Source organism: Strongylocentrotus purpuratus, unplaced genomic scaffold (genome assembly GCF_000002235.5).
Source record: "Strongylocentrotus purpuratus isolate Spur 01 unplaced genomic scaffold, Spur_5.0 spur5_contig_866, whole genome shotgun sequence".
Classification (NCBI taxonomy): domain Eukaryota; kingdom Metazoa; phylum Echinodermata; class Echinoidea; order Camarodonta; family Strongylocentrotidae; genus Strongylocentrotus; species Strongylocentrotus purpuratus.
In genome coordinates this window covers 805,610-827,805 of record NW_022145575.1, presented here as the reverse complement: position 1 = coordinate 827,805, position 22,196 = coordinate 805,610, and the positions used below count along the sequence as shown (strand labels likewise).

At 37.3% G+C, this 22,196-nt stretch overlaps 1 protein-coding gene across 1 annotated transcript; it reads right to left on the bottom strand.

The window, feature by feature from the left end:
• Positions 1 to 6,154: 6,154 nt before the first annotated feature.
• Positions 6,155 to 19,572, bottom strand: LOC115918340 (26S proteasome non-ATPase regulatory subunit 11-like). Its single transcript, XM_030974229.1, has 11 exons — positions 19,441 to 19,572; positions 17,637 to 17,738; positions 14,333 to 14,457; positions 13,839 to 13,968; positions 12,734 to 12,845; positions 10,990 to 11,072; positions 10,285 to 10,429; positions 9,111 to 9,234; positions 8,471 to 8,632; positions 7,645 to 7,696; positions 6,155 to 6,602 (listed from the first exon to the last, which is right to left on the bottom strand). The coding sequence occupies exons 1-11, from the start codon at positions 19,547 to 19,549 to the stop codon at positions 6,460 to 6,462; spliced, it is 1,287 nt and encodes a 428-aa protein (XP_030830089.1). The 5' UTR covers positions 19,550 to 19,572; the 3' UTR covers positions 6,155 to 6,459.
• Between the last annotated feature and the right edge of the window lie 2,624 nt (positions 19,573 to 22,196).

The following is a 22,196-nucleotide window of genomic DNA, read 5'->3' as shown; positions in this document are numbered from 1 at the left end:
CATCCACCCCTCCTCTCCTTCCCTATCACCACACGAACTTAGCCGAATTTCGTGTCGCGCTGATTCTCTCTGTCAAATTTGCATAACGATCGAGGACCCGGGCTTCAGGCATGTGCAGATTATAAATGTTACCAAGATTTCGCTTGAAAGCAGGTAATAACAATTTATCTTTCTATGGTTTCAGAAAGCTTCCGATGCCTTCACAGCATCATGTTGTCTGAAAAGAGGGTGCAGGTACAGGGACTTTATGTACGTAAATGAGGCTATGCTGACGCACGGTCTCCTTTAATCTGTCATTTGTAGCAAGGTTTCCCAAAAATAGACAAAAACAGAAAGTGGTGCTACCAAAATTTCATCTGCACGCACAAATTGCAACCTTGGTCGAGTGTTCTTGGTACAGTTACCGTACTTGTTTCGCCAAAAATAAAGTGGTGAATGAAAAACTTACTCTTTAGCATTCATTGTTCTTTTTCTTTTTTTTACACATGAGGTGTTACATGAAATAATTATGAACTTTGTGCAATGGTTTTCTTGTCAAGATTAGATTTACTACCTTTAAAATCTCACTCAAAGATGCAATTTGTGCATGCAAGTGAAATTTCCGGTAGCACTAATTTATATAATTTTAATTCAATCATGAGTGAATTATGAATAAGTTGTGCATCAAATCAAAAAAGAGAAGCAGGGATAATCATAATGTGTATCTCATCACGGGAATTATTCATTATGATAGAAGATTTCTGCCGGTTCGGTTAGGACACAGTATTTAGTTTTTATGTTATTTTCTTGTATGTACCTTGTCATTGTAGCGAAAGTTAAAGGAAAAGGGGCTTTAATTTGCCTTAAATTAGGAGTGCATTTTATGGATAAAGGAAAAGTAGGCTCTTACAAAAATGAAAAAGGACAGTTAAAGAAAAAGATGCTCTTGTCAAAGTAAAAAGGGCTATTATCAGATGTGAAAATGGCACTTCTTGTACATGACAAGGGACACTCAACAGAGATGAAAAAGGCACTTGTCAGAATAGAAATGGAGAATCTGTTGAAAGAAAAGAGCATCTATCAGATTTTATTAGCGGCATTCATTTAACAGATGTTAAAGCCCCACTGCACTACTTACAGCTACTTGCGCCCTGTATATAGAAAACAATGCCTAATCCGTCGGTGCCCGTTGGGCCCCATAATCCTCTTTTTCTTATGTTAATTGAGAGCTGAGTTGATGAGATAACCACCTGTCAGTGACCTTGCAGGGAGGTCTAATCCTTCCTGGCCAAACTAGTGCATACGAGCTTTAAAATAGGCACTTTGGAAAGGGGAAGACGCTCATATGAAAAAGGAAAAAGGGGCACTTATCCGAAGGAAATTGGTACTTATTAGAAAGGAGAAGGGGCACTTATTATTGGTGTAAAGTGGCATTTAAGAGAAATGGAAAGTCCACTTTTCAAAAATGGAGAAGGGGCACGAGTCAAAGTAAAAAAAAGGGGCAAAAATATCAGAGGTTAAAAGGGGAATTTCTCGCACCTAAAAAGACATACTCACCAGAGATTAAAAGAGAGGAAAGGACACATATTAGAAAAGAAAAGGGGCACTTGTCCTATGTAAAAAAGAAAGAAAAAAAAGGGCCGATTGGGGGGGGTACCTGAAAAAGTGGGGGCACAGTGCCCCCCCCCCCCCCCCCCCCCCCCCCCCCCCCCCCCCCCCCCCCACCCCCCCCCCCCCGGGAGTCCCGCCTCTGGCATAATGGGCAAAAGTGAGAAGAAGAAAAAAAAAGAAATCATGTCATTTCAGCAACATTTGTAAATCACTAGTATTGGGGTCAACTGCCCCTCCCCCAAGCCCCTCCCCCTCCCACACCAACTGTGCAGAATTCTCTGCTCTCAATTAACATAAGAAAATCATGGGGGACTAATGGTCACCGATTAGGCATTGTTTTCTATATAGAGGGCGAAAGTAGAGACAAGTAGTTACTATCCCTTTATAAAGGGACACTACAAGTAGTACAGTGGGGCTTAACCCTTACTGTACTGGGCTATTTCGAGCACCTCCTGACTGGGGGGGGGGGGGGGGGGGCCTGGGAGGCCCCCCCCCTATGATCTCGGCCGTCGGATGTCCGATGAACACGAAAATTTGCATGTTTGTAGATATTTACGTAACGAACAAGATGGTGTAATTAGTTTTTTACGAATATGCACATTTTTGTCGTTATAGCCTAATTAATTATGCAAAATGCTAATTTTATGCATTTTACAGAAAATGTGTCAAACTCCACTTTTTGAATGTTGAAACTCATTATTCATATGAAACTTCTTTTCTAACACAAAATATTTATTTTGATGTAATTAATAATGATAATTTATGCAAATTTAATGCGATTTTCAAATTATTATTTTCTTATGTATTTTATTGTTTTTTTATTTCTTATTATATCTATTGTTTTTATTTCTTATGTATTCTTTTGTTCTGGAATACATCAAGTTACTTTGAGAAACATATAAAAGCAATTCGATATCAATTCATATCACCCACTTAGGAAGGAATACATCTAAACCTGTATACACATTTCTGCTTGTACATGAATATATGCAATTATAGCATATTTTTGATGACATGCGCATACTAATTGTTATGTAACACCTCACAGGTATATCCGATTGCAACGAAAATGGTATCAAAACGTGCGTAAGACTTGAGGGGAAAAAGTCATGAAACGACAATTCAAAATTTCAAGCGGTTGCGGCGCAATCTCCGAAAATGTCGAGGGGGGGGCCTCCCAGGCCCCCCCCCCCCCCCAGTACAGTAAGGGTTAATACACAATTTTCTTCCGGACAACACGTTTCCGTCTGTCTGTCTCCCGCTGTAGCGCTCTCTCTCAGTTACAGATTTCAAGAAACACGTCATTATAATTATCCATTGTTCGCCTATTAGCTTAATAAGGATCGATAATGTTCCAATTTTAAAATTAATAGTGTCTATATGGTTTCAGAAAGCTTCTGAAGCCTTCACAGCATCGTGTTCTCTGAAAAAAGAGTGCAGGCCGTATTGGGATTTTATGTACGTTAATGAGGCAATTACGCACAGTCTCGGTCTTTAATCTGTCACTGGTAGCAAGGTTTCCAAGAAAAATAGTTATCAAACAAGAAAATAAAGATGAATATAAAAAAAATAAAAGTGAAGATAATAATGATGATGATGATGATGATGATGATGATTATAACCTAGATTCACATAGAGCTTACGTTTACCACTTCAGCGTTTTACAGATATAGCATTCCCGTCATCCGAAAATGTTGCTACCAAAATTTCATTTGCTCGCACAAATTTCAACTTTGATATTTTTTTTATTTTTTATTTTTTTTTTTTGGGGGGGGGGGGTCAGAAGAAAAAAAATCCGAATCGCCAACAGGTGGCATGATGGGCAGTTTTTTAAGGGGGGATGCGGATATTGACGATAACGGTCAACATTCAGGCCTAAAAAAACCTGCGTTTTAGCAATGGTGTACTTTTTGTTGTTGATTATTCATGAGTCTAGTACTTTTGCATCTACCCAATATAATACATTAAACGATTGCTTACATTAATGTACTTCACACTTTGAGCAATATGAGATGATAAGTTAATATCCAACCCATTATCCATGGTTGGTGAAGGGTCTTACGTAGCAGGGGGGGGGGGGGGGGGGTCACAAACAAAAAAGGGGACTTTCTGGAAAAAGAGAAACCTACAAAGGGAAACCTCAAAGTAAAAATATGTATATACCCATACATTGACGTTACATTATCAGGGATGATTTCGATGTTTGTTTATCTCTTTACATGGTCCAAGATACTGTTTAAGCATCATACTTTGCAGTTGGGTGTGATATTTATTTGCGAGCGAGCGAGCAAAATTTTAAGGATTTGTGAGGTATCAGTGCGAAAAAACTACATCTTATATCAAGGAAAAAACACAATTCTGACGGGGTTTTATGCACAATCTAATCATGAAAGACTGAAAAGATACAAACATGTGATAAGAAACATCATTCGGGCGAAATTAATTAACAAATGCTCTTAGTTGCTTTAAGTTATGAGCACATCTTATGATGAAAGGAAAAAGGGTCATCTTTCCAGAGGGAAAATGAGTCACAAAAAAGTGAGTCCATTGACGTCCGACTATGAGGATTTTAGAACAATTACTGCCAAAGTGATGGAGGTACTTCAGGAATATCTTTTGTGTGCCTCTTGAAATGTAGACTTCCTCCAGTGTATCATACAAAATACAGTTGATGCAAGTCCTATGTGGTTTAACTGTACAATGATAGATTCCGACTTTTGTTTCTTCACAAGCTCGATACAAACGTTTCTGACATCTATATTCATGTATTCCACAACTCTTTATGCCATTTCATGGTGGAGAAGGATGTTCTGTGAATAAACATGTACATGCATTACCTATGCTGTGTAGCAAGAGACACTGACTTTGTCAACAAGACAGAAGAAGAAGACAACTGTTTTTGCATAAACTATTCCCAGTTTAGCAACATGGTTTTGAATGAAGAATGCCCCCCCCCCCCCCAACCCAATTACATCCCTGGAAAGGATTACAGGCTAACAATACAGGAATATGAGGACAAGAAAATCAAGTTAAATACACAAACACTGTGATCGGCAAAAGAAACAAGACAAGGGAAAAAATTGACATTTCAAAAGTTTAACTTTATTTAATAGTTACTGAACTACATTTTTTCCTCTCTCCATGGAAAATATGGAAAGAAAAACATACATACAGACGTACATATACATCTGCATTGAATGTTTAGAGACGATTACCAACCTAATGCATATACAAATATGTACAGTGAAGGAATTCTTGCTGGTTTACAATTATAACTCTTAATCCAGGCTACCCTTGCACAGTGAAATAGGTCCAGTGTTTTATCCATAGTATAGTATTGTCAAACAGGATTGAGCATGGTTGAGAGTCTTCATAATGGTAGTAGAAAACTAACTTTGTATCTTTCGTTTGATTATGGTCAATGAGTGGAAACCAACTGGACGATAAAAGTCTAATAATGCTGCAACACATTGAAGGCAACAGACATTCAAGGTTCTGTATCTCTTCTCAAAAACAAAATTATATAAAATTGAAAAAGAAGTAAATAAACATGAGTTAACAAACCTATGTAAAATTCAGCATGGATGAGAAGTATACCTTGCATACACACATTGTGTATGAAATCTTACTTGTCAAAATGTCCATTATCATTTCAATGGAAACCAATTTTGCCAAAAAAAAGTCACTGTATTACAAATTCACATTGATTCATTCAAAGTAATTTAGAATTATAACTTTGCCAGTTGTTACAAATTTGTATCAATCCTGAGTTGGAAATTTGTTTTAAAATATTCATACTTCTCTCTCAAAGTCACCTGATAGCTTGCTTTAAGTTGCTTATTATTTGGACAAGCACACTTAACCTCTCTGGGTAATTCCTCAGGAAACTATGTCATACAGACTGCTTATACTTAAAGATGTGTTATTGAAGTGGACTTGTATTTTAAGCTCTGAAACAGGACATGTTGAGCAGAAGGAGATTGCATGCCAACACAGAAGACTGTTTATATATCATTGAATTCTGTTTGATAAATAGTCATTGGTTCAGCTTACACTATAACAAGGAAACAAGGGGAATTTTTTTTTTATTAGCCTTGAGGCAAAATATGAACATAAACTTTAGGTATGATTTCTTGAAGCATTTCCACTGATTACTACACATTTGATTGTAAAGGATTTAAACAATGTTGGTGTGGTTGACAGCCAATTAAACTTCTTTAATTGGAGGTCCAATGGACAGATACTGAAATGTGTATAGATGACAGAGCCACATCGTTTATCAGTATGCTGGTACTGGAAGGGGGGGGGGGGTGTTTCACAAAGTTCCTAAGTCAACTTAACTCTAAGTTGGACTTAAAAATTATGGAGAGCCATTTGTAGCCTTAAAATAAAGTATATTCAAATGCAAAAGTGAAGTATTTTTGACTTTTTATAAATTCCACATCAAGAACATGAAATGTCCTTGATAAAAGAAAACATGGAAGGATTTGAATTAACATTTTATGCTTTTTAAAATAACTTTTACAAAATATTTTCATAGATGCTAAGTCCAACTTAAGAGCTAAGTTCAACCTTAGGATCTTTGTGAAACACCCCCTGGACCCCTAATCTTTGCAAAAGCTGCCTGGACGATCAAGTGGAACTGTGTGATAAGCCTTGTTCTTAAAGCCCTACTGCACTACTTATAGCTACTTGCGCCCTCTATACAGCTAACAATGCCTAAGCGGTACCTGTTGATCCCCATCATGCCCTTTTTCTTATGTTAATTGAGAGCTGATTTGATGAGATAACCACCTGCCAGTGACCTTGCAGGGTGGTCTGATCCCTCCATGCCAAGCTAGTGCAGATGGGCTTTAAGTCTTACATCTCCTAATACAACTTCTTTGTCTTCTGATAGAGGGCGTCGACCACTTTGCCCATGTTTGTGATGGTCTCGAGAGCCATCTCGTAGGTTTGGTCAACGACGGGTTCCTCAAAGACGATCAAGACACCTTCACCTTGATCAAGAATACCTATAGAAACAGGAAGAGAGGATGCAGGTCATTTATTATCATACAGATGAACAAACAACATTTTTTACACATACAGTCAAACCTGCTTTAGTGACCACCTGTCTACAAAGACCACCTGTCCACAAAGACCACATTTTTTTTGTTTCCCTTGAAAATGGTTTCTCATTGCAACATGTATTAAAGAAACCTGTCTAGGAAGACCACTTTTTTTGTTTCCCTTGAGCGGTCGCTAAAGATAGGTTTGACTGTAATAACAGTAATCAGTTTCTACGAGTTTGGTGCAACAAAGCACTAATCTTCAAGTTATGAAATTGAACTCCATAAATTATATTCTAAAATGGAAGTGGAACCCATATATTGCTCCAAGTAAATATATTGCAGAGAAATAGCTTGAGCTAAATGTCAGAATTCTATAACCGGCTTTGCAAGCGCATGGGATGTGTCTTTATTACGTACATGTGAGCTAACATAGAAATACTAATCTACTAATAACCTAAATTCTCAGAGCAGCAGAGTAGTCACAAACCATATATAAAGAACTTTCAGTACACTGCAAACTTCATTTACAATGTATCCACCATTACAACTGGAAATGGAGTTCTTGAATACTAGAACTATACTGTGTGAGTAGATAATATTATATATAAATACATTATACAGTAGGCTTGCGGGTGCATCCTTTGGGGAAGAAGAGGGAGGATTGAGGAGTCTTGAAAAAGACTGTTGGTTATCTTTCTTAGCTTATAGTTCTAAGGAGAACTATAGCGCTCGGAGAGGATGAGTGGTGTGAGTGGCTCGACGTTTCGAACAGGTTGACTATCCGTTGTCAGGAATACATTATAACACACATGCCAAAATTAGGAATTGCATGCATTTAGGTTGCTTTGTACACAGAAGTTTTGAGTAACAGAGAGGAATCCCTGACTCATTCCTAGTCTGGAGGCTTTTAAATTAGGACTCGTTCCTCCAAAATAGGAATGGTTGGCAGCTATGTAAAATACATGTACATCAAACTTTGGCTAAGGCAACAAGCAGAGCTTACCATGAAATTTCTTGTCTAAAATCATTTGTGACAGCTTTCTCTCCACCAGGTCCTATAGGAAATACAATCAAGAAGTATACCAGCAATATTGTAATTTATATGTATATGCATTATCTAGTGTCTGTAATCAATGAAATGCACATCTCTTTTTTTTTGGGGGGGGGGGGGGTAGGTAATATTTACAGTATTTTACATACAAAAATATAGAGGGGTCATCATAACCAATGACTGCCATATGAACAATTCCAATGAATGTCATCAAACAGAATGTAATATGTTAATTTTTACAGCATACTTATATACTTCTATTATTAATCAAAGCAATATAAATGCAATTAGTATGGACTTTTCTTTTGTTATGCCATATGCACAAAATTCACTGTTGAATGCAAAATATATTTATAAAATCAAATTTAGAAGTCAATTCCTCTTTTTTCTTTCTTTCTTTCTTTCCTTTTGTAATGATAGTCCTATTACGTCAATATTGAATTTGTATAAACTTTGGGTTGAAGGAAGCTCCCAATGTTTATGAATGGTCAAACACAAGGCCTATGACATAATACAGCCAAACCTGCTTTAGTGACCACCTGTCTAAAAAGATCACCTGTCTACAACAAGCACATTTTTAGTTTCCCTTGAAAATGGTTTCTCATTGAAAACATGTACTAAAGGAACCTGTCTACAAAGACCACTTTTGTGTTTCTCTTGGACAGGTTTGACTGTATCATATTTGCCATAGGGTCAATCGTATGACTGGCTCCCTAAGAGCCCTGCTAAGTGGGAGGGGTGTTATATCTCTAAATACTACCATGACAAGGAGACTTACCAGAGGTAGCTTAATGATGCTTGCTATGTGAGAAACCTGCACCCTGGAGAACGGTTCAATGATACGGCACAGATTCTGCTCTAACAGATTGTCATAGAGAGACGCTAGATGTGCGTTGATGATGGGATCCTCTTGCAGCTCCGAGGGATACTTCTGAAGAGTCTAAAACAAGATACCACAATCGGAGTAACGGTTATACACACATCATGAAAGTACATCTGTATTGGGGATCAATATCAATACACATGCTAGAAAACTACACTATTCAATACCAAAGACATCACCTCCAAAATGCTAAAGGTAAAGACCAGTTTTGGAAATGCCTCCCTCTCAAAAAATGAAATGGAAGCTCTTATTACCAATCATGTAAAAGAACATGTTTTGTAGTAGTTGTAGTAGTTGTCACGGATTTCATGGGTCATAGACATTAGGAAGTTTGTAGCTCCTGTCTTTGATTAGGAGGTAATGATTTACAAGCAACACTTTTTATGGCATAAAACAGACTCCAGATGAATTCTACTATCCAATTTTACTACTAGCAAATTACACCCTTATACTAATAATTTGTTTACATAATTGTAATTATTTATATTTTTCAAAGAGGCTGTAAAACAGGTGGTAATTGATAAGCTGTACGTACTGTTTGAAACTCAGAGAGTGACCGATTCTTGCTGGCGTTTGCTATACTCTTCAGGGCTTCTACACTGGGGCCTGCATGTCGGAGAGCTAGCTTCCCACTTACTATTGACTGCACATCATCAGCACTGTAAAGAACATTGACAAGACCCCAAAATGACATCGATAATAATTTGAATCAATTTCTTGTTATATCATCTTTACAAACGTATATATATATTTATGTTTGATTAACACAATGGCAATTTTTATTTCGTCAATACAGTTATTATTTTTGCAAAATATTTTATTTCACTTGTAAAATGCAAAACGTTTTCCACTATTTCCTTCTTTTCAACGAGCTCTCAAACATTTAAAAAATATGGAACGTATAATTGCTTTCAAGAAAAATCGTCTCGATCTTCATAATAAGAAAAGGCAGATATTTTATTATGTTATTATTATTATTATTTTGAATGAGATTTGTTTTCAATAAATATTTTGAAGAAAAAAAGGAAAAAAAAGAATGGCAACCAAGGATGGGAAAGAGAAGAAGAGGAAGGCAGACGAGAAGATGGAGAGATGACCTATTACATCATACATGGGAATGGCCGTTAGGACTAGGATAGCTAGAGACAGAAGAGAATGGAAATGTTATGAGGAGGGCTTTGTCCAACGTCTGGATGAACTATAGCCTGATAGATAGATAGATATATATTCATGAGCATTGACGTAATATGATATTTTTTTTTCCCAATACAGTACATGTATATAAAAGATAAGAACCAAGTTACCAGCTGAATAAATAAACAATAAGAATTAAAACTATTTTACATGAATATGTTTTGGAGATGGTGGCACAGTGGTAGAGAAGTCCTGTTGTAAAAACTGGAGCTATCTGAATGGAAACTAAATCACTAGTGCTAGAACCCTTTCCTGAGGAACTAATCGTACAAAACCAAGTCCTTCAGAGAGCACAAAAATCTATCTCATTAGTTGACCAATATTCCTCAGATGTCTTTTAATCTAGGTATTCTCTTGATTATTTCTGCTTGGATGGAACGGAACTACCTTTGGGCCAGAGTTCTCCTTAAATTTCACGAAAAAACAGATTTACTAGAAAGATAGCAATTATAATAATTGCTATCTTTCTAGTAAATCTGTTTTTTCTTTAATAAAGAATGGGAAATCTTCCTTACCAGTTCAACATAATCTTGGCCAGCAACATGTACTTGAGGGCATCGATAGCCTTTGGATTGTCTACCGAGTCATAGCCTTCAAAAGACTCGTAGAAATATGAGAAAGCTGTCTTGAAGTCCCTTTCGTCAGCAGCATGCAGGACACCTACACGATGGATCAAGATACAGGATGTTAAAGTGGAACTGATAACACAGAAGTATTGGTGTACTTATATTTAAGTGAAATGCTGTGGATTTTTTTTTCCTGTGGTTTTTAATCTAGACCATTTTAACGTGAATCAGAGGTATAAAGCATAGAAAAGAAAGAAATCAAAGTTTTCATGATCACCTTCCTGACAAATGCCCAGACAAAGGTAGTGCTCATGCTCAATAAATATAGCTCAGCATTCACATAGCTGTATGCGCAATAAACAGGAAACCTGATTGGCTAACAGCACGTTTCTAATCCTTATTAGAGAATCAATGAAAAATTGGAATGTTGGAGGCGTAACCTCAAAAAAGTTATCATACCCTTAACACAGAAGTTAGCATAGTTTTCAGAATACTGCCCCAGGGGGCCTCTCAGAAAATAATAATGATAGAGTTACCCTGTTCAAATAAAATGAAGAAATAGACAAATAAATATAAATTATCACTAAAATCCTTGTTAATAATGAAACCAATGATATGAAAATGATTGACCATCTTCCTTTGCCAATCCATTACCTGATTGCATGTCTAAGGCTGCTTGAAGCTTGGGTGGACAGTAGATTGCATTGGCTGTTGTTCTAGCCGAGGTTAGTGCAGCTCTGAAAGTACATGATAAAGGAGAAGTTCAATGTTCCTGTTTGATATCATTACTTTTCATTGTAGGTGATTAAAAACACCCCAATTCTTAGGACGGATCAAATGTTTTAAAAGATCATTTAGTTTCAAGGTAGATATTGGGAAATTATGTTTATTGTATCAAAATAAATCTAGAAACAAAGCAATATTATTGAAAACTTGTCTAGTAAAATTTTATTTGTACAGTAAAACCCGTCTTTAAAGTAGCCACACGAAGAATCAAAAGTGTTTTGAATTGATGCAAAACTCATGTCATTGCGAAGGGGAAGCCTTGCTGATCAAATACAACAACTCTTTTCTTCAAAATATGTTTGGGGCCCGCAGTAATCAACTCTCAAAAATTTGAGATCCAGATTTTCTGCCTTAATCAGCGGTCCTTTATAGAGTGTCAATATTTGTGACGTCACATACAGGACACTGCTGCAGACTGCTACACGGCACTGAGCTGTTTGTCCAGTGTGTGACGTCACTATTCAGAGCTCGCTACGCTCGTGTGTTTGGCTTACGTTCGAGGGCGCTTGGGGGTCTAAAAAGGATCTTGAAAAATTGCATTTTACGCCTTTCCATGATATCTATATGATTTCTCAGCAAATTATTCGTGTTTTTCAAGAGAAAATCTTTCCATCCATATGTAATTTGTTCTAATTATCAGTTGTTAGTGAATTTTCTTTGTGTAGCTCCTTTAAAGACCGCCCAAGGGAGACAAGAAAAGTGGCTTTTATAGGCAGGTGGTCTTTATGTACAGGTGCCTATAGTAAATGTTTCAATGAGAAACCATTTTCAAGGGAAACGACAAAAGTGGTCTTTGAAGACAGGTGGTCACTAAAGCAGGTTTGACTGTGGTATATTTTTGTATTTTTAGTGCCACTGCAAGGGTTTATCCGTACATGGAGTTAGGTATAGAACTATAAGGTTCCTTTTCTAACAGAAAAACAAAGCATATTTGTTAAACTAAGGAGGCCCTGTGCTATCTAAATTCTATTGAATGGGACAGCTTACAAAGACAAAGAATTAATAATTAAATAAATAAAAGGACTCCTATCCAACCACTCTCTTTGATCAATAATTAACATGTTATCAGATGTATAAGCTACCTGAAAGATATCTGCATATGGGGAGACAAAGGTCTGTACAAAATTGTAAAATTTATTGAGACAAATACTGGATAAGTGTTCATATAAGTTATGTGATCATCGTTTATTTACAACTGTAATGCAACAGCTGTGCACTCTATGGTAGAAAGGTGGAAGTATTCTTTCCTAGACGGAAAGCAAAAGGTATTCATTAAACACCTCCAGCACTTTGGCAGTGATGATTCTAAAAGGAACAAAGTGGGATTTCTCCATGTTGAATAAATCCATGGATTAGGGGGCATTTGCATTTGTACCATGTGCTATTGAACTACCAACTGGGCCCCATCCTACAAGAGTTGTGATTGATTCAAATCAATCATAAGTCCTCCAATCAATCGCAAGATTGCAGTCTCCTATCTCTTATGGACATAGTTGCAATTGATATCAATCACAAATAAGTTGCGACTGATATCAACTCTTTGTGGTCTATACCTGAATGGTGTCAAATTCTCTACAATAGATCAAGATAATGAGTTCACGGGTGTTCATACCTGGCTTTGGGAAGATTGCTGAGAGCATGATAGACTTTACTTTCTAGTAGCTGGACTTCAACGAGCAAAGCTTTGTCATCTAACTTCTTCAGTTCTTTCAATAACCTAGCACCTGCAACAACAAAAACAAAATAGAATGTGTTTTCATTTCTCAATCCTTTCATTCTGGTGTGAACCGATGCGATTGCAGCAGTGCCTCAGGGAATGCACTGCTCGTAAAATGCTTTCATTTTTCCAATATGACAAAAAAGACTGATTTCAGCAAGATTTGTTCATTTTATGGATTATCATTCATAATCAATCATCAAAGAATAACTGGTACACATCTCCTTTTACACTGTAATTCTCACTACCGCAACTACAGTATTTGGCCATAGAGGGCAGGAATAGCCATGCGTATACTTGGCAAAAGCACTTCCGGTTCTCATTCAAATACAAAGGGTCAATAATATTGAAGTAACAGATTATGATGGTGTCTAAATAGATCTCATCAAATCATTGGGGGAGTTCATGAAACCTGAACAACAGTGTAGTAAAGTAAGGAATTAGTTGACACAGCTGTAAATTCTCTATGGAAGCCGGAAGAAACCGTGTCTTATCGTCTTCCCCAGTATCGTATCTGTGTATGTGCTGACCTGCGCAGTGTGGGAGGAAGGTTGCCAAGGGTCAATTGCATGACCACTACTCTACTTGATCTTTACAGGCAATGCAATTGCTTTTATTTAAAAAAAAAGGTTTTCTGACTATCTTTTGTATATCAATGTATTCATCACACAAAATGTTTGATCTGACATAAATTTATATGTCAAAGATTTCAATGAGAAATTGCAATACAAAATTGCAACTTGTACAAATGAATAGTTGTCCAATGAAGTACATGTATGAGCAGTATTTAATGATATCTTGAGCTACCAATGAAGAATCATTTGCATAATGTTCTCATGATTTAAAAAAAATAATTAAAAAAGAAGAAGAAATGCTCTCCTATTACATATTTATAGACAGACAAGAAGGAATTAATTCAATCGATACGGAGTTAATGCCCTGCTGGCTGTCATAACCCAAATATTCCGCGTTGTGGATAGCCACTGGCTGCTTGACTCACCTACTAATAGGGCATCTGTGTATTTCTTGGTGTCATGGTAGAGGGCTATCAGTCTGGCTTCGAGCGCTTGGCGCAGGAATACTCGTTTCTCATTGGTAGCCCAGTCTATACATTCCTGACAAAGCTCAATCTAAAAAGAAAAATAGACAGATATTTAATCGTCCAACTAAAATTGGAAATGCTGTAGCCGAGACATGTGGCCGACATGGAAAAACAATTCAAATGTCACGATGCAAGATCAGTCAAAAGTATTCTGGGCAACAAGAAATTCAAGGAGTCATTAATTTGTTTCTTTATAAAAAAAATTCTTTAGCATATGATTGTGAAAAGTTTTAGGGCACATTTGAATGTTCAATTTAGCAGGATCATATTAACCACAAGCAGTTTAAGCGAGCTCTACAACAGATTAGAATTCTTTGTATTTGGAGCAATAAAGAAATAAAGTAAAAGTAATAATCTTTGAAAGGGCCCTCTGTGGACTCGTTAGGACTCACCTCTTTACCTGTATCTGCATTCATATCTAAGAAGAGATCCACCATACCTCTCACCAGTTTGGCTGCCTTGGCCTTGCTAACCATTGCTAGGAAGGGACGGGTGAACTTAATCAAACCACCAAGCTCTGAACAAAGAGGACAGGGGGAAGGAAAAAAAACATAAAGCCAGGCCTTAAATTTCGTCATTTTTAGGGCAAGGCCAGTTTGGCCTTGAGTACCTCATATTTTTAAGGGCACCAAGGCCAAAATATTTTTACAAAAAGGGCATCGAGGCCAAAATATTTTACAAAAAGGGCATCGAGTATGAGGCCAAAAAAATTGATTCTATTTTTGTTAGATGTCATGTGTATTTTATGAAAATTGTGCGGGATCAATTTCCCATGACTTTTAGCACCAGCTTCTTCACAGAATGTATAGAGGTCTACGGTACATACAAACAAGGCGGCGGCCCGCAAGCTTCTTAGATTTAGCAGCCAGGAGCAAGGGGCAATTTTTTTTAAGTTGCCCTTTGCCACGGGAATTTACCAGAGCAAGGGGCAATTTTCCAAAAACAGATAGGCCCCTTATCTAATCATAAGTTCAAAGAGAGTCTACAAATGTTAATTTCATAATGTGAATAGATCGAACGATCAATTTAATAACTTTTTAATCTGAACAATATGAACAGGAAAGATTGATTAAGAACATCAAACTTGCACATTAATCAGTATGTTAAAGTAACTAAAAATATTGATGAGCAAATGAATAAATAAATTGTCAATTTCACAAACATCGAAAGTCAGAAGGACTTGGCAAGTTTACCAGGCCGGGTATCCCAAATCAAAATCGCACCTCACACACAAACCTTCCGCCACTCTCTCGGTAGTAGGAGCAAATTTGAAGAAATTATCTTTTTAACTGTTGTATAGAAAGGTCTAGATAGGCCTAACTAATGAAATAAGATGTAAAAATGTCCTTATAGACATTCGACAGCTGAAAGTGACACGCTCAGCTCAGTTGCGTAACGTGCATTCACGAAACCAAAATCGTTCCTCGCACACACACTCTCGCCACTTTTGGTGGGAAGCTGTCGGGCTGGAAGTTTGCCAGCGAAACCGATGCACCCTCGGAGATTCGCAGCGCGTAATTTTACCGGGACTCGAAACGTTCGTCTTGGGAAGCTGGCGGGGTAGCTTTTTGAAGGAGGTCGGCTGGTGGAAAAATGAGAGTAACTACGATCGAGAACATCGTAGGTGTTCTTAACTTATTAATAAGATAATTCTAAATTCTATTTGAGATAAAATAATAAACTAGACCTACAAACAAACCTCGACAGATCTCTAATGACTATTTGAATGCTTGTTTATTTCTCCATTTGACGATTTGTTTTCTTGATCCTATCCTTCGATTTGTACGTACGTACGTGCGTGCGTCAAGAGCATGCACCATAATATCATGCGATCTTTCGCATGAACGTACGTGCGCTAGCGCTATAGCGCATTGCCTATATAATAACAAAGGGCGCATTTTCACGGCACTTGCGCCTTATTAAAGCACTAAATACGAAGCTAGAAGAGAGCTCGTGGGCGGCAAACAGTTCGTGATTCGTGTATTTTTACTGTTCTAATAATTTAAGGGGCGCATTTTCACGGAAAACACTTGCGCCTTGCCGTCTAGTTTTAGATGATTATGCAGGAAGCTGTAATGAATGGAGATACCGTCTCGAAAGAATTTACCGAGGGAAAATTATTCAAGATTAACCTGGCTTAACAAAAAGAAATGTAACCCTCTCCAGCCATCATTTCCATCAACAGCTGTCCATATCAATGCACAGTCCCTCTCTGGCATTCCAAATATTACGAAATGTTACGCAACGCCATCTGCTTCCCTAAGTTCTCTATTCACTCTTTTGCAAAAATATGCAAGCATCGGGCTTTGAAGCCATGCGTGGCACCGACAAATTAAGTCATGTTCAGGGAAGATGTATTTAGCTATAACATATAAAATGCAGAATTCACAACATATGACCAATGCAACTCTCTATTAGTCATCAAATGAGTTTTTCGTACTCGGATAGCTCTACTGAAGACATGGCCATTTTAACCAGCGAAATCGACCAAGGAAATCATGAGTTAGAACGAATGAAAGATTTTCATCATCATGCTTTTCTCATCTAATTATTGACATTTTCCGAAAATTTCCGAAATTTGTACATAGCTAGGAAGGTAGTCCAAAGGTTTATCTTCCTAAAGAACTAAATGAAATTGTGTTATATGTTGCATTTATTGATTTAGGGCTAGAAGTTGTCAAGTTAGCACCACTATTCACCCAAAGTACGGGCCGGCAAAGCAAAAGCCGCCGTGCTCGCTGGGCTGGGCTGTGTGTGGAAAGGGAGGACTTAGTGCTACTAGGGAGCTGTACGGTTTCGGAGGGGGATTAAGGGGATTACGGTAGGGGAAACAAAAGACGCGCGGTGCCACGGATGACTTCAAAGGGGCCTCTTGGACGGGATCTCCATTCATTACAGCTTCCTGGATTATGGGCGCAATTGGTGGTTTTATGTGCGCAAATTTAAAAAAAAAAGGGCACGTCCAGTTGGAAAAAAAGGCACGTCGGCCAGTTTGAAAAAAAGGGCACGGCCTTTTTGGCCGTGAATTTATCTTTTTTTGAGAGGGCACCGCGGCCAGTCATAGGGGCATCGACGGCCTGGCCGTCGATGGCCGTCGATTAATTTAAGGCCTGTAAAGCAATTTAGCATATTATTTAAGAGATGCAGTCCCTTAGCATTTTAGGACAAGAGAAAGCAGAAGATGAACTAGAAAATAAGAACTTAAAGTTAACAAGAAGCAAAGAAAAATAACAACAATAACAACAAAATATATGAAAATTCAATTTAATTAAGAACAAACTCTAATAGTTATCAATAAAAGCTAATACCAATATTGCACCAAAAAAAATACTTTCTAGAAATACAGAAAAAGGGGGAAAGATAGGGAAAAAGGGAGAGAAACAAAAGAGAGAAAAAAAAGAGAGAAACGGAAAGAGAAAAACAAAGGAGATAAAGAAAGAGAGCATAAAGAAAGAAGAGAAAGAAGGAGAAAAGATATAATGAGGGTACTGTTCAATGCAGGAATGTACATGTGCTGTACGTACACATAGGAGTTGTCTAGATCTAATAATAGTCCATGCTGGTTCCAGCTTTTTTTGTAAACATTCATGAATATGACAATAGACAAATGTGTACATAAATATGCACAAGATTATAAATATGACAACATTACAACAACAAAAATATAAAAATATAAAAAACAGGGTTGTCTCTTACCATCAGCCTGTTTTGACTTGGCCAAGAGCTTGCCAAGCTCCATAATGCTCTGTTCCTTGATCCGGACCCCTTCTTCATTTTCAAGATCCACATCTTGCTTGACTACAAGATAAGCAAATATAATATAATTAGGTGTCACGCAATACTCACTCACAATGTGATGGAGGGGTGGGGTAGGGAGGGGATTGGGCCAGTCGGACCTGAAGATTTCCCCAAAACATGAAATTACTGTGTTATCATTCTCTCCTTTTGGTGGGGTGGATTGTGACGTAGTTAAAGATAACTCTCCTGTTTGTCTGGGAAATATCCTTAATATCTGTTAAATTTTGTTCTCCCTCGAAGCCCTACATCATGTACTCACAATGTATGATGGATAGAATATTATTAAAGATTATTTATAAATTAGAGACATTTCACATTCAGCCAACTTGCAAAGCCCATACCTGTAGTTGGTGATTACTAAGTGATTACAACTTTCAAAAATTCATAACTTTCTCATTTTTGTCCATCTCATTCAAACTTTTCCTAGTCTACTTCTATGATTTGCTTGCTTTCCTCTAGAGTAGTTTGCTATAATAAAGGTTGGATTTCCCTATAAGGGCTAGGTGATAAAATACATATCAATATCACCTAACCTTAATCGGCACCCATACCCCAAAAATGAAGAGTGATGTAAACAAAACCTGAAATGCCTTGATTGTCAATCACCCATTAGGGCACCAGAAAACCTTGACAATTTTATGATCATAGTTAAAAGTTTAAAATTAGTTTAGTTTAAAAAGACAGTTGCGCAGGGATCGTTTGCTAAATACAGCAAACTCTGTGCATGTGTCTTTGTACACTAAACTAATCGCTATGAATCCCCTAGTATTATTATCGTTAAAGGGCAAGTCCACTCCAAAAACAACTTACTTTCAATAGAAGCAGAAAAATCAGACAATCCAAATTATCCAATCAAAAAAAGTTTGAGCACAATCAGAAAGATAATAAGAAAGTTATGAATTTTTAATGACATAATAACAACTTTGAATTTCCAGCCAGAACCAACATTACCAACTCTTATGAGAGGTAAGCATTTGTGAAATGTAACTTGCACGACTCGTAGTCGTATCATATTGTGTGCGTCAGTTATGTGTGAATTGCGTCACCCGTTTAAAGCAGGAAGTGTCAGAATCTCTGTGGTGGTGTGACGTATTTGCGTATTGACTTTGCCATTGAACTTAAGTTGCGTTTAAGTTAAGTAGGCCCTCTCTCACTTGAATTTGAAGCCACTCGAGCGGATCTTCTTTGCCGTTTACTTGTAATTCAATGTTTTAACATGTTCCTTTAGTATTTCTCACTTTTCCTTCCTTCTCTTGCGCTTAGAAACATTGTATTAAGCGCATTATAAATATAATGTATTGTTATTATCATTATCGGCCAATGAGAGTGCGTAAACTCACTGTAGCTCAATGCGCAAAGGACTTTGTGTCACCGCGTCAACGTCAATTGACTTTGTAACGTGCAAGGTTATCATAAAACTTTGCACTTGTAAATGTTCCTGCATTAAATATGAATGCAAACAATGCAATGTCCCATGACACAGCAAACTATCCAATTTCATTACTCATTTCCATCATGTCCAATCATCATCATTCATCCTGTTCATTCATATTAATAACTTCATTCATCATTCATCATTTCAAATTCATGATCATGACGTCGATCATCATGATAATGCCTGGAAATTAATGCCTAAATGGCCTTCAAATTGGGTCTCCTAAAATAATAAATTATAGATATCAATGAATGGTAGGTATCTTACCAATACTGTGAAATATTGCAAGAGCAGAACTAGTATCTGTCAAAATTAGAGCTGTTGCCTTTTCAAACTCTCCTTCCATTTTGGTATTGGTAGTATGCAATGAAATCATGATAACATGCTTTTTCGCTGCTTCTATTTACATCATAGGCTTTGCGCTGTTTCACGGTTCCCGATACTTCTCGTCCATAATATACTCGACCCACGAACAGTTTTTACTCGACTCATTTTGACTTGTCGTTGCATGAACATGTACGTTTGTTTTCATATTTTGTTTAATCAATACCGAAAAAAGGAATATTGGAATCTAGTCTACTGCAATTATTTTCAAGTGGAGGTAAGTGGATCGACGTCTAAAGATAGGATTCTGATTTTTTGAGAACAAAATATGTTTCAAGATACAGCGCGCCCTTATAATTCGTTTTGAAAAGGAAAACTTATATTAGGCTAAAATTCATATTTCCAAATGTTTCTTTTGTTTTCTAAAATTATTTTGTAATTAAATAGAATTGAATTTATAATGACAATAAAGCAAATTATACCCCCCCCCCCAAAAAAAAGAAGAAGAAGAAAAGATTAATCAGATCGACCGTATACGCGTATGGGGGTCGTTCATTAATGTGTCAGGGTGCATGTAGATAACATCATAAACATCTACATCATCTACATCTAAGGTGGTACTGGACAGGACCAATTGGTATATAAACAAAGTAAACAACATAAATACATGAAAACAAAGCATATACAGTCATGTACAACATATAAATACATGAAAACAAAGTATACATGTAGGCCTGCACATGAAAACAAAAATACAGAAAACTGAAATACGAACATAAAATTGTAAATGAATAACCATATTGAAACTTTTTATAATAATATACTGTTTTCAAAGATCTATGCCATTTACCAATAGCCCTAAATACTCTTCAAACTTTTGAAACCGGGTCCATAGCACGGACATTCCTGGCTTCCAAGTTTTGATCTAAGAATGACATCCATAATCAACTCGATAGTCAATCAGATGAACTCTGAATATTTTTGGATAATCGGGAGTTTTTTTATCGTACCAAAACATAAAAATACCTATTTGATATGATTGTACACAGAGTAAATATTATATTTCGCGGAACAATTAAATTATCATGAGACTGAGAAGAAGAAAAAGACTCGCGATCGAGAAGAAGAAGAAGAAGAAGAAGAAAAAGAAGAAGAAAAAGAAAAAGAAGAAGAAAAAAAATAAGAAGAAGATCGAGAAGATTGAGAAAAAGAGGGGGAAGAAAGAGCCCATAAAAATAAGAAAGAAATTAGAAGGAAAAGAATCGGAATTATATATAGGGAGAATTAGACGAAGAAAAAGAGAAGAACAGCTAGAGAAGAATTAAGAAAAAGAAAAAGAAGAAGAAGAAGAAGAAGAAGAAGAAGAAGGAGAAGCCAGGGGTTCGACACCCCTCCACCTGTCAGGATATTGTCGGTAATATTGCGCTGCCGTCGGGAAAAAAGAGAAAAGGGGGAGGGGAAAAAAGAGAGGGAAAGGGAAAGAAAAGAAAAAAGAAAAGGAAAAGAAAAGAAAGAAAGGAAAAGAAAGGAAAGAAAAGAGAAAGGAAAGAAAGAGAAAAAAGAAAAAGAGGGAGGAGAGGAAAGAAAGGAAAAGAATGAAAAGGAAGAAAAGGAAAAAAAAAAAGCAAAGCAAAGGGAAACAAAAGAAATGGGGGGTAAAGAGAGGAGAGAGGGGGAGGTAAGAGCCTGAGAAAGGAGGAGTGCAGTAAAAGAAAGGGGGGTCGTGGGTGGAGTCGTCTCGTCGAGGGAGCAAGAAAGACATGGGTAAATATGTTGCTGTGTCGGGTCAGCTGTGTCGGTATTCTGTGTCGATCCTCGTGTACTATAACAATGCAGAAGTTTGAAGTCGGTGAGATGTAATATATTGTCGGTCGGCCGACAAGTTTTTTTCCCTACGAACTGTGATTTTTTATCCGCTGTGACGACTTCGAGAGTGACTACAACTACAATTCTTGTATATTTTCTCGAAGTTTTACTTTCTTATAATATCAGTTAAAGAAATAAGAGGTTTAAATTTTTCGGAGAAACTAATTCAAACAAGGATTAAGAGTCAACAACGGTACGACGAAACGTCTTCCTTTCTCTATATTTTGATGAAACGCGGCAGGATGAATGTGGTCATTGGTGATTTCAACAGCCATAGCATTTCCTGGGGATATAGAGAAATGAACGAAGATGGTGAACTCGTTGAGACATGGGCAGATGCTAATCAGCTGTCCCTCATTCATGACGCTAAGCTTCCTGCCTCTTTCAACAGTGCAAGGTGGAGACGTGGCTACAACCCTGACCTGATATTTACATCTACCAGGATTGCTAACCAGTGCGAGAAAGTCATTCTCGACCCAATCCCTCACTCCCAGCACCGACCGATAGGGCTTAAGGTTAATGCAGTCATTACTCCACGAGCAGTACCCTTCCGACGTCGTTTCAACCTGAGGAAGGCAAACTGGGAAAAGTTTGCTAAGGACTTTGACTCCTACATCCAGGACCTACCTGCCACCCCCCAAAACTACGACACCTTTGTAGAGTTGATGAAGAAATCGTCAAGGCGTAACATCCCCCGAGGATGTCGCACAAGCTACATTCAAGGCTTGACGGACCACTCCAAAGTGATGTATGAAGACTACATCGAACACTTCCAGATGGACCCCTTTAGTGAGGAGACACTGGAATCTGGAGAAAATCTGACCAAGGAAATT

Excerpts from the sequence above, each read along its gene's own strand:
- LOC115918340 (XM_030974229.1), bottom strand. The coding sequence starts at position 19,549 with ATGATTTCATTGCATACTACCAATACCAAAATGGAAGGAGAGTTTGAA. Across the intron at positions 11,073-12,733 it reads AGCAATCTTCCCAAAGCCAG|AGCTGCACTAACCTCGGCTA; the intron begins GTATGAACACCC and ends ATGTACTTTCAG. Across the intron at positions 6,603-7,644 it reads TTTAGACAAGAAATTTCATG|GTATTCTTGATCAAGGTGAA; the intron begins GTAAGCTCTGCT and ends CTGTTTCTATAG.